Below are 17,739 nucleotides of genomic sequence, written 5' to 3'. Positions count from 1 at the left end.
ACATATTTTTATAACACTATTTTTTATATTTGAATTACTTTTAGCTAAAATATCTAAATCCTCATACATGTATTTGTAACTTGATCCGCACCCCGAATCTTTAAAATCAAGATCATGAAGGATCTAACCTCTAGATTCGCACCTATATCGACACCCACACCCGAATCCGAGCAACTTAGAGGATAGGTAATATTTTTGTGGACTGACTAAACAAGATATAGTGCCACATAAATTGAGACAAAGGAAGCATATTTTATGCAAAAAGCATCAAGATCGTAACATTATTTTTCGTTCCAATCTACATTTCACTAGTAATAGAAAAGAAAAGGAATTTATGTGCAAGCGACATTTTTGTTGATGAGCTAAGTAAGAGCAAATTATAGTATAGAGTTTCCACATTATGGATATCAGAAAGAATGATTGCATTCGCACGCAACTTTATAAACTTCAAAGACTAAACAAGCTCTCTTCTTTGTGTTATTTGCCATGCGGCACATGTCAACTTTTTTCTTTGTGCTTATCAATTAACTTGAAAACTATCACCGTTCTGAAAAACTGAGCAAGTTTTAACATAAATCCCACTATTTGCCTGGATCCATCACACATGTAACTATTAAGCAAATAGACCATCCACCTGCTACCACGGTCCATTCTATGAAGATCAGGCATATCATGAGAACCGGTAAGTTCATAGTGAGTAGAAATCCAATGGACATAGCTTGTCTTTTATGTCAGGTTCAAAGCTTAACCATTTTGTATTGCAACATGGGACAAATAGCTTTTAGTCCTGACGCATACTCTTGAGGATTGTAACATAGAAAAGTTTTGGCATGCTCCGGGATATAGATCAAACCCTGGAAAGGAGTTTTAGACTCCAAGGACTTTCGACACCACCACTAAAGTCAAGAGAAGAAATGGAGAAGTTCAAGGGATCCCTCATATATCCCTTAGTTATCTCACATGGGTAAATTTATGTTTCACAACTAAGAAGAACCAGCATAATTGCCGAAATTTTCAATTCATTCCATGAAGACAAAGCTTTGAAATCTTATTCATAGAGTTCACAATAGCTATTGTTCCTAAAGGGATTTGTAACTAATTAGTATACGCAGTAACCGAGAATGGTATTCCTAAATAGCTAAAAACACTAAAGCAAGTCATTTATGAGGTCATGTTGTCCTAGCCTAAGCATAATATTTCACCCTTATTTGTATTTCTTTGGTAATACAAGAACAGGCCAAACAATGACCTAGACTTCTTGGCTCAAGCAATTCGTTCAAGGTCACACTTCTCCCATGATGATGCTCTCCCAACCTTGTCGACCAACACATGAGCCATCAAACTTGATCTTTAATCAACTTGACCATGCCACAATAGGGAAAGCAAGAACTTGACTAAAGGAATCAATTTAAGAACAACAAAAGAAACAATTCTGAGCTCAAATTACCGACAACGTGCCTTTTCAAAACATTTCACCTATATTTATGACGTTAGACAAGCTACATATATCTCCTAAAAATAATCAGCATATCAGATAGAGTTACTTAATTGGCATAGGACATAATCAGCATTGTAAATAGGACCAAGGATAGGATCACTTACAGGTGCCTTAAACCACTTGCTTGACTCCTGTAATTAAAAATAAAGTAGGATATATAAGTTTGATATATGAATACAAAGATTATAAATAAAACAGCTTAGCAGCCATGATTGAGAGAAGCAGCATAAAGTTCCACCAAACTATATCCATAAGCTAATATCATCTCACAACAGATCACATGCATCAGAATTAAGAATAAGATCTCATAAAAATCATTATACCATAAAGTCTAAAGCAGACAAAGGATGATGACATTAGAATCAAATCATACACCAGCCAGCAGCAAGTAAATCCAAGACATTTCTTTCACCGACCAAAACCAGATAAAGGAAAAAGGCAAAAAAAATATGAATAAACGTCCAATTTTTTCCCATCCTGTAGGAAGACATAATTTGACACTAACTAGTTTCTACGAAATCATCAGTCAAACTTTTTTCTTTCACTGAAAGAAGGATAAGATGTAAGAATAATATTGCTTTCAGTTTCTTTTTAAAAAAGACAGACTTTTACCAAAAAAAAAAGTATACGAGTCATCTTCTAATTTACAAGCATATCAACCTAGCATCTTAATTCTCCATAATTACTTGAATTTAGCATCTTTTTTATATCTTCGGCAGCAACGAGAATCCCGGAGATGTTGACAGTGCATTCTTGTCTGCAGGAAACGATTTGGAATTTGACTCCCTGAAGTGACGACAACAACTAATTCTGGTGGAATTCTTTTCCCTTCAACAGTTTTTTCGTGTCAGACAAGAGACTCAGCTAAAACTAGTACATCATAAATAATCTGATCTACATTATGCTAAGTTTTTTTCTTTAAGATTCAACACTATGCTACAAGCAAGGGTAAATTAAACACCAGTAGAACTTACCGTGTTCTCAGATATAGAGATCATATTTCAAGGTGAGACTTTTGAGATATCTGATTTTTATTGAATTGTTTATGTGAATGGTCTAACTGGCAAGCAGTTTCTAGAAACATACAGAGAAACCCTGCATGATTATCCAAAAGTTTTATGACATAGGCTTTAAATATATGGGAAGCACTCAAGGAAGCAAGTAAGTAAGGGAAATCTCAAGGTATAAGGGAATAATAAAAAATAGGAGAAGAATACAGAAGAAAAAGTTAGAAGTGAGGCTAAGAATGAATATTGACTGGAGAGAGAAAGAGAAGACAACATGGGTTCAATTTTATCTTTTATGGAAACATATACCAAGATAGATCATGCTAGTGGTATAGCAGTTTTCTTGTTGCCATACTAGTCCTCTCGAATTTGGCTTCAAATGTGTTACTGCTTTGTGACTCTGAACTTGGACTTCCTACCCTAAACCTCTTTTTCTTGTCATTCTCTTTTTGCTCATATTTCACCAACTATCTGCTTACTTAAATAAAACTGTTAACAGATCAGTGCCTTAATTTGACAATACGGTGCTCCAAAAGACAGTTAACTGGGAACAAATTACTGAACTAAGAAAAGAGATTCAGTGTCTATGCCTTCACAATAGTTTGGAACAGAATGGTGTACATGTCAAAGTTGCTTCAACCTAGAATTATATCCAGGAATAGCCGACTTAAATCTGAAGGCTTCCACTTTATGGAATCTGTTTTCCAACCTCTGTTAGAGTCGATGAACAGTGGAATGATGCCAATAGCTGATACTCCAATAGCTGCTCCGTGGCCTCACATGCTGCCCTCGCCCAAGCTGATTTTGGTTGGGCCTAGTAGCCTCAACTTTAAATAGGCTCAAAATATCTTAGCCCAACCATACCAAAACGGGTAAGGCTGGGCCAACCATAGAAACAGCTAGGAGTGGCCCTTCATTTTTTGAATTAGCTCGAAAATAGACCAAACCATTAAGGAGACAGGTGGACCACCTGGCACGACCAGGTCCAGTTATGGCGAAATTATTTTTTCCTGACCGTTATCCAACAGCTACAACCATTTTTTATAATGATTGTTTTTAGCCATAAGCTAACAGCCCAAAACAAAGAACAGCTCGGTGTACGAAACATTCCATGTTCACCCATAGTTCAAGGAAGGGATGCACCCCTTTGGGGTGTGATGTAGGCAGCTTACCCTGTCTCAAGCTTTTGTGGCTAATTCCACGACTCGAGCCCGTGACCTATAAGTCACATAGAGATAACTATATTGTTGCTCCAAGGCTACCCTTCAAGGGTAAACTGGAATACTGGATAGCAAGATTAGATAGTTCCAAAAAAAGAAAGGAAAGTAATTACATACAATAGAATAGAGGGAGCATTCAAAAGTTTGAAAAGATTTAACTATAGATATGCGATCTTTATCCATGTCTTCGCCTTTTCCCGGCTCCACTCTAACTCTAAGAAGCTTAAAATAGAGTTTCATGATTTCATCGCTAGTTGGACTCTAGTTCATGCCCCACATCATTAACTGGTTGATGTGTTAGACAAGAAAATACATGGGCCCTAGACCAATGCTATATCATCCTAATATCTTTATCTTTGATTTCAAGTCCTTAGCAACTTTCTTATAATCGGTTCTTCTATTTTTTTAATATGGAAAATCCCTCATATTATTTCAACTCTAGACAATCCACAACTAACACATCATCTTTTATCTATAGTAATAATATCCAATTAGCATAGCACATCACCAGACCTAATTCTCTAATTGTTTTTTTCAGATGTCACACCAAAATGGTGTCAAACCTATTTACAAACTGAGTGGCTAAAACCACCATTTTCTAACAAGTTGTTCCAACCATCTACATAAATTGGTATTTTTCTATTTATAGCAAACCAATATATGCAAAACAAAAAGAGCTCATAGCAGGGACAATACATAATTACCTCCTTTTAACTTGTCCCATTTTTCCAACTACACACCTTAGGTTTGTTGGGGTCCTATAACCCCCCGAACTTGTTCAAAGTGAAATTATTACCACCCCACGTGACTAAAATCATATTTTAGTTGGGCAATGATACTCACGCACTACATATGTATTGCCACGTCACTTTTTTCTAAAATGTGATTTTTTGCTTTCTTTTTCACTTTTTCTCCCACCATCTTCTACTCATCATATTTTTACCAGAATTGAACCAACCACCCATTGAATCATCACAAAAAAACTACCAAATCCAAACCACTACCAAGCCACCAACGTCCAACTGAGAAATCAATAAATCAAACAGAGCTTGTTCCTAAATAGTGAAGAAAAAACCGCGAGAACACTAGTCTTATTTCCCCTTTGCTTTCTTATGTATATAATGAAAAATTTAAAATCCTATTAACAATAATATTGTCCTCGTTTACGAAAAAAAGTTCCAAAGCGAAAAAAATGCTCAAAAGTGATGTAGTGAATATTTTGACAAGAATACTAGACTTGGTAAAGAAAAATATATAGATTTGTCATTGAAGTAAATTTCTAGAGAAAGAATAAAGGACGACCTATTGTTTTCTTTGGCTCAATTAAACAATTTTATTTGGGTTTTATTTTCTATGGCTCAAACAAATAACTTAGTGAGATAAAAGAGTTGGGCTTGTGGTTAGTGAGATATAAATGATGGGTCTTTGAAAGAATAGAGAAAAAATTATAGATGGAGTGAAAGAAAAGTGGAGTAATGGAGCTTGGCCGGTCAAAAATGGAATTTTCCAGCCAATGTTACTGATTTGTTGGTCAAGCGTGCTTTTCTACTTGCTTCTCACTCGTTTAATGGAGAGTATAATCACTTTCTATGCCATGTCGGAAAAAAAGGATGAAATAATTCCACTTCAAAATAGTTTGGGGTTATAAAATTCTAGCACAGTATAAGTGTGTAATTGGTAAACTGAAACTAGTTGAGGGGGGTAATTATGTATTCCACCTAATTCTAATATTCCCTCACACACGAACGTGCTCTTGTGCTTCCCATATAAGACATCCAAAAGGCATAAAGAAGTAATCTCTCCAAGTTGTCCAATTTTCCAGGTCTATCCTCGATGATCTATAATCATTAATTTGAGCTCATATAACTCAAATTAATTGCCATCAAAATTTCATGGTATGCGGCACAAAGAATTACACCTTCTTAGTAGCTTTTGTATCAACGCTCTCTTCCACACCTCCCTATCTCAGGATGGCTTCCTATAAAATGAACTCACCATAAAAGACTTTGCCCTTTTCCCTCCAACCATACAATCATATCCTCCCTCACTACTAAAGGACAAATCATATATCATGTGAAAGGACTCTGAACCAAACTATCTCACGATTTCAATTTGGATTGAAAAACTTCTCCGGAGCATCAATCTCCTTCCTTTCAGAGTCATGCAACAACTTTCCATTACCGAACCAAACTCTCATTCTTTATCGCTATATAGCAAATTCATTGAATTACAACTTATAATTTGTAGGTCAAATTAGAGGAAATTATCTCTTAGGGTCCGTTACAATTTGAATAGAAGAAAACGACTCCTACAAAGATCATTATGTGTTCTATTTTCCGATTTCATGTTAAAAGGACCATATAACTAAAACAACATTAGTAATAGGCCATAAAACCCATCTTCCCGACCTACTATGAGACTTGGCTCTCCAAATTTAATGAAATGTTTTAGGTTGTAAAACATAGCTTTGCTTCAATTCAAGAGATTTTGCTAATTCTTCGTATGTTATAACATAATCAAAAGAGAAGATGGTCTAGGAGCCTCTCACTAGTATGGAGAAGTACATAATTCCATATAATACCATCATTATATCATAAAAAAGAATTAGTTCTTTATCAAATCTAGCATCACCGGCTTCACAAAAAATTAGGTTGGCTATGCGCAATTTTTTATCTAATAAAAAATTAAACTTGGCAAGAAAATGACAGTGCTCGAGGCACAACTTACGGCAACGGGTCTCCGAGTGACTTCGAAGCTCTTGCCTTCCGTTCTCTCAACTTCCTTGGGGGACGTTCCCGTTGATAATTTAGGCAACTTGCCTAAATTATCAGCACGTTTACCTAACATGTTACTTTTATCTCTATCCTCTTGTACTTTACGAGCGTCAATGTTTGCTTTCTTCGAAGGTCTGCTATCCAAGGCAGCACTATCTTTTCTGATCTTCATGTTCTTGTCCAGTCCACCTGCACTATCTTTACTATCTACAGATTTCTTTCTTTCTTCAGAAGGAACAGCACTTGTTCCCAAAACCTTTTTTTCATTTCTGCAAACGGTGGACTTCTCTACACTGTTCACACCCTTGTCCTCTGATAAAATCACAGAATCATTGACTTTTATTCGATTTGAAGGCCTACCGTCCAAAACGCCAAGATCCTTCGGAGATTTTCCTGTTTCACCAGCTTCCACCAGATTGATTGGAGGCTTATTAACTTTTTTATCATCCTTTTCATTCTTAGTTTTGCAGCGTGCATTTTCTTCACTAATAGTATTTTGCTTGTGAACAACTGTAGTGGTTGTGCTGTTAACAATCTGCACAGGAGCAGGATTTCCTTTCATTGCTGATTGCTGCTTAACGCGAGAATCATTTGCATCTCCATGTAAGGGGTCCTGTCTAACCGGTGAAGTTTGCACATTTACATCACTTTTTCCCACTATATGGCTCAATTTTCCAGCAGCTTTGGCAACTCGCGAAACATCATGTGAGTTTTGCTCACCAGAGGCAGAATTCGCTTTCTTAGTTGTTTCCTTATTAACACGTGAAACATTTGTTTCTCTCTGTAAAGCGTCCTGTCTAACCAGAGAACTTTGTGCATCCACATCAATTTTTCCATCTAAATGACTCGCTTTGAAAGTTCCAAGATCATTTAGTGCCTTTAGCCCAAAGGACTCTTTAGTAGTAGCTTGGAATTCCACAGCATTGTTATCACCGTTCTGGTCAGAAGCATGTTTGAGGACGTGACTGGCCTTTTGACTCTCCTTCCTGTTAAAAACATACTTGACTGTACCAAAAATGTAAACAAGTTTGCATAAGAGATTAAATCTACCACAACAAAATATAATGGAACACAATAGTAACTTTATATTATTCCATTTAAAATCGAAACTTATACTATGGTGACACCACAGAGAGAGGACTACCCAGGGAGCTGAGGCACATACCATCCAGCCCACCAACTTTGTCATCCATCTTATCCAATATTGAACATTTTCCAACATCAAAAGCACGGTAGAAAACAAAGTCAGCCGTTTTAACTTCTTCCTCTGATGGTTGTGGATTTCTGTTGTCCTCTGAAATGCAGACAACATTGCATTTGCCGGCAATAGCTTCCTGGTCAAGTTAATCGACAAGAAGTTAAGCAGCCAACTCTCTTCCAGTTATGAGGCAGCATTCACCGACGATAGGCATATGATAACATTACAACATTAAGCACGCAACATTAAAGATAGCTATATGCAAATTCTCAGAAATGGACAGATTCATACTGGAAGTAGAGTAACGATAACGGGACAAGCAAACAGCATCAATATGATGTATAATTCGCGTACCACCAGGGGAGAGAAAATCAGATCACAGCAGCAGCTGCCGTTCATGATACCAATTTTTAGATATAAATGAGAGCTTATATTTTAACAAAGGCAAACATTTTTATTTAAAAAAATTGGGAGAAAAGGGACCAACGCATATACTAGTTGTATACGAAGTTACGTGAGCCTACGGAGTAACATGTATCTCCACAGACAACAACCAATCCTTGAAACTTACTGGAATGTCATGTGTACTCCTAATGTGTAAACAAAAAATTGAACTACTAACATCTATATGAAAGTTCTCCATCCCTTTAAATGCTCTTTCATTTCTAACCTTCCATATTTTCACACGAGTGCCAAAGGAGTAATCTAAAAAACTCTCTTTTCTTTTTGTCTTGAACACCACCCAAATAACATTCTCTCACTGTCCATGGCATTACCCACCCAAGTCTAAACATATTCAACACAATGCACTTATGCAACTGGGTAAATTCTTCTGGTCTACAAACGGTTTACACATTGACAACAACAACTACGCTTCAATCCCAAACAAAATTGGGGTCGGCGATATGAATCCTTACTTCTTTCTTCAAGCTCAACTCATATCTCTAACATGCCAAAATAAAATAGTTATAGATAAAAGCCTAACTAGTAAGTATCACATATATGGATCGTTTTCTTCCATTGTACCCTATCTTTAGCTAAGTCTGCATTGATTCCAAAGATTTGCAGGTCTTTCAAGACAGCTTCTTTCCATGTGATTTTAGGTCTACCTCATCCCCATTTGAACACCTTCATTCACCATAGTTCCACACTTAGGACCGGTGCATCTGTAGGGCGACTACACCATCTCAACCGACCTTCTCTCATTTATAATCAATGAGTGCTACCTGAACCTTCTAGCGAATGTGCACACTTTTAATCTTATCTAATCTTGTATAATCGCACATTCATCTTAGCATTTGCATCTCTACAATACTCATCTTGTGGATATGTTAACGGTCTTATAGTTGTTAACTTACATTTCACTTTGGTAGGCATCCTTCTATCACATAACACTCCGGTAGCACTTCTCCATTTCAACCGTCTAGTTTTGATCCTATAGGTAACATCTTCATCTATCATTTCATTCTCTTGAATAACTAACCTAGATATCTAAATTGTTCGCCATTTTGGCACCACAATCCCATCTAGTCTCACCTCCACTTCGTTCTTCTCATGCGGACTAAACTTGCAGTGCATGTATTCAGTCTTACTCCTACTTATCCTAAAACCCTTACTTTCCAAAGTGCTCCTCCATAGCTCAAGCTTTTAGTTTGACACCCTCGCTAGTTTCGTCGAATGGCACAATGTCATCAGCAAATAGCATATACCATGAGACCTCATCTTGTATTGTGTTGGTTAGCTCATCCATAACTAGGGTAAACAAGTAAGGGCTCAATGCCAAACCTTGGTGTAAACCCACTATTACAGGAAACCCATATGTATCTCTTATTACCATTTTCACGTTAATGACGGCTCCTTCATATATGTCCTTTATGGCATTTATATATTTAATATGAATTCCTTTCTTCTCCATCACCTACCAAAAAACCTTATGTGGCACTCTATCATATGCTTTCTCTAGGTCAATGAACACCATATGTAGATCTTTATTTCTTTCGCTATAAATTTTCATCAATCTTCTTAGCAAGAATATGGCTTCTGTTGTATATCTACTGGGCATAAATCCAAATCGGTTCTATATCACTGTTCCTAAGTGTACACTTTATTACTCTTTCCCGAAATTAAAATTCCATTGTATGACTTATGAGTTTAATGCCACGATAGTTTGCACAACTTTGAATATCCCTTTCAATTTACAAATTGGGATCAAAGTACTCTTCATCCACTCTTTGGTCATCCTACCACTTTTTGGCATAGCATTAAATAGCTTGGTGAACTATTCCACTCCAACCTCCCCAAACACTTCCAAACCACTGTAAGGATACAATCTGGACCACAAGCTTTTCTAATCTTCATATTTTTCATGGCATACTTTACCTCTGTCGGCCTAATTCTACGAGTTTCACTAAAATTTCTATCGAACGTAGACCTCGGGAGGTCTTAAATACTATTCTTTTGGTTCGAGTTCAACAATTGATCAAAATATCCTCTCCATCAATCCTTGATCTCATTATCTCCCGCCAACACTTGATCAATGGTTTACACATGAAATTTTTTTAAAAATCAGAAAGTAGATGACTTCAGTTTATAAATTAGTGACGTTTCATATTTCTTTACCGACGCTGATAGCAATATGGAAGTTATTACTCCACTTTCTCACTCCACTAGTATTAGGAAGTTATTTCCTTGTTTACAGGTGGGTGGTTAATCCAAGTTATTTGAATTCAATAAAAGGTATGCAGAAAATTATTCCAGTCTTTTGAGTACTTTTACTTAAGAGATTACAGGTTCTTTCTTAACGAACCAGCAGCACCATAGGTCGCAAAAGAAACTTCTTCCTAAATTTCTAATTTACTCCATAGTAACGATGTTTTTGTCCTGCAAGTCCATTAACTAGATCCATAACATGGGACCATAATCAGTTGAGAAAGTAGAGAAATAACCTCCCTCACTGCTAATAACTGTTATAAAGAAATAAGAAATATAACTACTAGATAAGCTGAAGTCATTTACTTTCTGATTTTTTCAAATTTTCCATGAGTAGACCGTTGGTAGACGATAGGGGTGGCTAACATCCCCATGTTGCTATCCCGGTAAAGAATGGAACTTTTCTTGGCATTCCAGGTAGCCAAATTAATGTATGAGAGAATTCCTTACAAGTATTATGCTACATAGGACTTAAACTTGAACACCTCATCTATGATTTCCCCTCCCCACTTACATGTGCCTCGTTCCGTCAATGTAACAAATTTCTTATACATAATATCCAACAACCTATTGAGATGTTCATGTTCTATTTCCGGTTCTTACAAATTCATCCCGAAATGTAGATCAAATAAAGTTTTTTTGATGAAGTAAATTAGATTCATCAAATGGCATCAAGAAGATGCAAGGAGTACAAAAGAGATAGGATAATTAGCTCAAGTACAAAAGTCTATGCTACAACTATCAGGGAGCTAATAAAATCCACAAAAATATCAGCACTATTAATAGGGGTGAGATAGTTCCAACTAAACACGCAGCTTTGAGGAAGTAGAGTGGAGTTGAAATGTCATCAAAATACCTTCGGTTCCTTTCTTTCCAAATACACCAAAAAATTACTATTGGCACCATTTTCCAGATTTTTTTGATGAATTTGTCAACTCTCCAAAAATAACAATCCTCAAAAGCTTGCTTTATTGATTGTGGCATAACCCATCTCAGACCGAAATAGTGTAGAAAAAGTTCCAGATTTCTTTTGCAACTGAACAGTGGAGGAATAGGTGGTTGACACTCTATGACTTTTGTTGGGTTGTTGGCATACGTAGCATTTGTTAACTAGTGTAATGTTCCTCTTCATTAAGTTGTCTTGAGGGAGACAGGCCCCATTTAGAGACAACCATGTGAAGCAAGTCACCTTGGCAGGCACTTTAGTTCTCCTGTTTAGATACATAAAGTTACATCTCTATACTTTACAAATCTAGGAAGTAACTACCAACTATTGTCTTAAGATGTTCTAGATGGATGCGAAGGATTCATTTCCACATCCAAAGAGCAAAAGCAATTTAGTTATGTCTCCTAACTATAAATCCAAACATTTAAAAAGATCTTTCCATCCTTGTGTTCCTCAAAAATAAGAAAGCTTAAACATCCATTAGTTTATTGTCTTTAATCTAAAGCCATCAATTTTAAGCAACAAGCTTTCACCCATATTCCTTTGCAAGGTCCCACAACAATGGAAAACATGTCAAAGCAGATATCATTAGCTTCCCTATGACAAATAAAGAAGGACCACTAATGCCCTCAGCTATAATAACTAAGCCACTAGCCTAGTAAGGCCCATCAAGGCTTACTTTATCGATTTGAAGTGATCACCAAATGACTCGATCAAAATAAAGTGCGCATGAATGGGCATTAGCCCAATCACTCAATGGAGCATACTTTGTTATCTTTCTAGCATCCAAAACCTATACCAGAATTGATGCAACTATGATTAGCTCAAAGTAGCGTCCAACAACTTTCCTCCCTCCATGCCATATCAACAAATATTTAAAAAACATTTTCTTTCTTATCTTGAAATGAATAGAACAATCAGAAGATAGACTAATTCTAAGATTCAGAGTTTGTTTTTGAAAAGTAATATATTCCCTACTGTGTGAAAACACCATGTTTATGTATTTGGAAAAATAGAAAACCTATAACATGATTCTTTACTAAAAGACGCCCAATTCTCTATACTAATAAGAACCTCGTGGATGCTCCAAAACTTAACCAAAATTAAAAGATTGGCTCTCAAAATTGTACAAATTCATTTTCTGCGTTTCAAGAGCTCTTGTTCCTCGTCCTTCATGGTAGTGTTGTGAAAAGCTTGCTTAAAACGCGTTTACTGCTAGGTGCATACAAGTTAAGCGCTTTGCCTTGCTCAATCGGTGCTTCAATGCGGCCACCAAAACGCTAAGGCGTACCCCTCCTAGCAAATAGGTACTGTCCAGAGTAGGCACCAATAAATAATAAAAAGTTCACTTAATTGTAATTAATTCTTTTGTCCATGCAATTGTTACTTACGCTAATAATCATTATTCTAGAATTTTAAATTTGTTTTTCTTTTTCTTCTTCATTTGTGCCTTTCTTTATGAAAGCTCGCACTTTATTTGCTTTATGCACTTGCAGCCCCAACCGACTTATCATTTTTGGGTTGCATTTTTCCCTTGATAACGATACTTCATAGTACACTATTTCAAGCATTGACCGAGTAATCCAAACTAATTTAAGAATTAAACATTGTCTAGCATAGTTAAATAGAGAGGCATGCCAAATAAGTGATTCACATCTCCTCAAGACCATTTGTACATGAAGCACAACTCCATTAGGCAAGAGGATCCCTACGATATTGACTGACCTGTTGATAGGCTATAAGTAGGCCATTTGCTATTGCTATAAGGGTTGCTCGCCTTTATACGGCTTGGCTTCGCTATCGCTCGTAATGGTCGACAGTATTCCTGCCATACCAGAATTCCAATTATTTAGAGCTAGAAACTTCGCCAGAATGATCGATTTGGAAAACACGCCTCTTTTTTTTTTCTATAACCTGCAATAATAGTTAGGCCTCATTTGTTTGCACTTGATGGAGGACTGAATCTTAATCATTCTGATCTTAGACATTAAGTGTGTTTGTTTTTAAAGTTTGAATCTTAATTATTCCGATCTTAATCAATAAGTGTGTTTGTTTTTTTTACTTCACAACCACTTAATGGGTCTGAATAGGTATGTATAATCAAAATCCATAACAGAGAATTAATTTAATTAAGATACTATCATCCATATTCATTATTAATTGACGCCACCGCCTACCATTATCAACTACCACCATGACGCCGCCACCACCACCACCATACTCAACAGCCATCATCACCATCATCCTCAATCATAGCCACCACCATAATCCACTCCCACTACCCGCCATCTGCACCACTCCCACCACTATCATTCTCAACCACAAACACTCATCCACCTCAACTACCACAACTAACCACCCAATCACCATCAACAATCATAACCGGCATTACCCATCATTATAAACTACCACCACCTTCCTCAATCACACCCGCCATTATTAACTATCACCACCACCATCCTCAATCATAATCGCCACCACTACTAATCACCACTAGCTACTACCCTGAACCACCACCATCAACCAAACCTACCATCAACCACCGCCTACAGTCGGCATTCACAAGCACCACCGTTAGCCATCACCACCAGCAACTGCTATATTTTAAAAAACATTATATATTTTATTGATAGAATTTTAGATTAATTAGCATTTCATTTGAATTTTATGTTTATTAATTTTCAAATAAAGATAAATTTTATACATTCAGATATTAAAAATCAAACAGTCTTAATCATTTAGTATTCAGATCTTAATAGACATCTTAATATCCATATGTGTATTCAGATTTAGATGTCTTAATCTTAATACACATCTTGATATTCAGATGTGTATCCAGATTCAGACGTCTTAATCTTAAATAAAACAAATGAGGCCTTATTCACTGAAAAAGCTTTCATATCCCCTAATATTCCACTTCCAAATGTCATATTTGAATGAATTATATTTGGTCTATGAAGTATTGCTATCATGTTTTGCAATTCAACTTAATAAGGTAAAGAATTTTATTAATGATGAGGAACCCCTATATACGAGGTGTATACTAAAAGGTAGAGAACCTATACCAAATATGGTTCCCTACAAAAGATACCCAAACTTCTAAACACCGGTGACCTGTTGAGCACACCAAGAAGAAACTAGAAATAAGAGGCTATTTTCCAATTTTACATATCATTTTCATCCTTTTTCGTGCTCTTTTATTTCCCTTTCCATATGACCTATATAAAGGCTATTAGAGCAACATCTTATGTCCTCGATCTTCTCTTACTCCTTTTAAAAGCCCAATTACGTAAAGCATATGTCTGATATCACCCATTGTATTCCAAATACATTTAGGACCACGAACCACAATAGCGCAGCCACATAGTAATGTGGCGAGAACGTCTAATCTTCGCTCAAACATCCAGACATGAAGTACCAACTAATATAAGTGATCCTCCTCTTCATTACATTTTCCACTGTTTGTACCGCAACTCCTACTGTCAACCGTGCAAAGAAGCACACCATCCCACGCATCCTAGAGAATTAAATAGGTAAGATATTCCAGGTTGACTCCTCTCACACTAACAATCTTTGGTACCATAACTTGTGAACAAGTTGTCCGCACTCTCCCCATCTCCACAAATCTGATATAGAATGCAGTGCATTCTAACTTTTATCATGGATCAGTGTCTCAGTAGAGTCCTGTATGTTATCACTCGTACTTATAAATAGGAGGATACAAAGCCATTTAGAAAGTTTTCCCTTCTTTCATTCTTATCTCATGCGATGGACTGTGAAATAAGAACTAATCTTTGAATGTTTTCATCACAAATAGTGAAGAGAAGATCTTCTCCTGGGGGACTTGATGACGCATTACCCGTGGAAGGCCTAGAGCTCAGGGCGGTGTGCAACCTGCTACTCAATCAGGTCTAAAACTGCTAAGGCTACTAAAGCTAGGCCCCCGACTGCTAGACAGACTGGAGCACCACAAACAGTGGTGACAAAGGCTCATGATGCACCTAATCAAACTAAAGATCGGTTACTATTGTGCACATGCTACTATGGGCATTCAGGCTCCGGCTGCTATCCCTATTGTGCAGCAACCTACACGAGTTATCCATACTGCTATTCAGGTTCCTATGATTACTCCACCCGTGGTGCAATCGGCCCGGGCAATCTTCTATTGATGCTGATGATAAGGCCACAACGAAGAAGATGAGAGCTTTCTCGAAGCTAAAACCCTCCTAACTTTTACATGTTCCTCTGCTTTGCCATTATCAGTTAGTAAGTAGCCAGCTCAGATTTCCTATTTTTTATTCATCTTCCACCACATTAACCACTATATAAGTTAGAAAAGAGCATCGAATTTAAATCTTCATCATATTATCCAACTTCAGCAAATTATAGCATCTACTTTAAGTTGATTTGTTGTCTTATACTCTTATTTCCTTTGTGCCAAGCCCATCTTCCCTTGAAGACTCACCGTAACCAAGTAGAAACAAGCAGAAGGGCCTTCACAAGAACTAAGTGAGTTTTACTAACAACATTGACAAGGTGGACAATTGATAGATATATATGGGATCACATATGCATATAAATTGAATTCCTCTAACAACAAGTAGTCGGTTGAGAAGTTTATGCTACAAATAAAACAAAATGGTTTAAGTAATTCTACATAGTTAATTCCTATTTTAATCTAAGGTAAAGGCAGAGAGAAAGAAAATGCAATAAGAGAAAGCAGTTTTGCGATGCTCACCAATGGATTAACATTAGCCAAACCAGTGCCTTCACCTGAGGCAAGAAATATTTCATTCTCAGCTGCCACTTTTACACCTTTCAGGTGATACAAGATCTCCGATAGCCGGAAAAACCAGTGTACCTTTATCTTCCTGGACTTATCTGGGTTTTCCCATATCTTTATGATTTTACCAATGTAAGGAAGTTGACCTTCCTTGTGCATGTATACACAATCATATAGAGCATACTCCACATCATCATAGGTAAAAGATTCATAAAACTGAACCTCCTTCCTCTTACCACCAATACCTCTCTTTCTACCCCAGACAAAGTTAACTTCCTCGTCATTTTCTAGGTCCGCTGAAGGCTCTACTTTAACTGCTTCTGCCAAGGCCATAGTTGTCTCCTATCAAGGCCTCTACTTTTTACCACACAGATTAGTCCCTGACGATTCTATAATGACTGTTTCCACCAAGATGCTAATTGTTTTCACCGATTAGCCTGAAATGCAAAGCAAGCAGTATTAAATAACTCTTTATTAGTTATACAGAAATAAAGCCGATAGACACGTTGCATTACAGGCCAAATACATGATACAAGAAGAACTCTACTCACAAATCAAAGAAAGTAAGGAACACCCACAACAAGATACAAAAACAGCTCTACTCAAAATCATCCAATTTTAAACCTAACAATGTCTAATGGGTACTGCTCGGTGCTCTTTTCCGGGAAAAGGGGTTAATAAAAACCCTAAAAAGATATTGTGCAGACAGAAATTCTTGGCGAAAAAAAATGGAGATACCAATGTTTGAGGTTTTGGCCAGAAAAAACCCTAAAAGGCGTCTTCTTCAGTTTCATGCAAGCCCTTTGAAGATATCTTCTATTTTTGGAATGATTCACTGGCGTGTTTTGTGATATCAATATCGTCCTTTGTAAACGCTGACCGCCGCCAATTCAAACACTAGCGCTAGGATAGAGCAGACATGAAGGGAAGGATGTGAGGGAAAAGAAAGGCAGTGAACTGTGAAGAAAGGCGCACAGCTCTGCCAATGCTCTGCTTATATAGGGGTGAGGGTACATATTTTTTTATTATTGTTTTTGGTATATATTCATACATAGAAAAAATTTCACTTTTTTCGAAATATATATTTTTTTTTTTTTGAAATAAGTGTTTGGCCATAAAATTTACAATTTTCACTTGAATATAAATTTTAGAATTTTTCGAAAATTTAAAAACTCTAAGTGGGCGTTTGGACATAAGAATTGTAAAATTCTAAAATAGGGTGAAAATATTTTTCAAGTGAAAATGGTATTTGAAATTTAGAGTTATGTTTGGATATGAATATAATTTTGGGTTATTTTTGAAATTTTGTGAGTGATTTAAGTGAAAATTTTTAAAAACAACTTTTTGGAGTTTTTCAATTTTTTGAAAATTTCCAAAATGCATCTTAAAGTGAAAATTAGAAATTTTATAAACAAACGCTGATTTCGAAAAAAAATGAATTTGTTTTGGAAAAAAAGAAAAAATTTCTTATGTCCAAACGGGCTCTAAATAGTTATTTTTCAAAAAATTTACTTATATCACTCACAAAACTTCAAAAACAACCCAAAATTATATTCATGTCCAAACACAACTTTAATTTTTAAATACCATTTTCACTTGAAAGT

General features: G+C 36.4%; 1 protein-coding gene across 6 annotated transcripts in view; it reads right to left on the bottom strand.

The window, feature by feature from the left end:
• Positions 1-17,104, bottom strand: part of LOC107780082 (protein ANTI-SILENCING 1) — a 29,360-nt gene extending 12,256 nt beyond the window's left edge. For 2 of the 6 annotated variants that reach the window (XM_016600602.2, XM_016600604.2), the window contains exons 1-5: positions 16,874-17,104; positions 16,091-16,572; positions 7,644-7,833; positions 6,453-7,504; positions 1,603-1,629 (exon numbers count right to left, since the gene is read on the bottom strand). In XM_016600602.2, the coding sequence (XP_016456088.1) occupies positions 1,603-1,629; positions 6,453-7,504; positions 7,644-7,833; positions 16,091-16,468 (1,647 nt within the window). In that variant the 5' untranslated portion in view covers positions 16,469-16,572; positions 16,874-17,104. Of the gene's footprint in view, positions 1-1,602; positions 1,630-6,431; positions 7,505-7,643; positions 7,834-16,090; positions 16,573-16,873 lie in introns of all 6 variants that reach the window. The other 4 variants (XM_016600603.2, XM_075239457.1, XM_075239455.1 and 1 more) reach the window with 3 other exon arrangements.
• Positions 17,105-17,739: the final 635 nt, after the last annotated feature.

Source organism: Nicotiana tabacum, chromosome 19, assembly GCF_000715075.1.
Source record: "Nicotiana tabacum cultivar K326 chromosome 19, ASM71507v2, whole genome shotgun sequence".
Lineage (NCBI taxonomy): Eukaryota > Viridiplantae > Streptophyta > Magnoliopsida > Solanales > Solanaceae > Nicotiana > Nicotiana tabacum.
The sequence above is the reverse complement of the archived record's forward strand: the minus strand, read 5'-3'. Positions and strand labels throughout refer to the sequence as shown.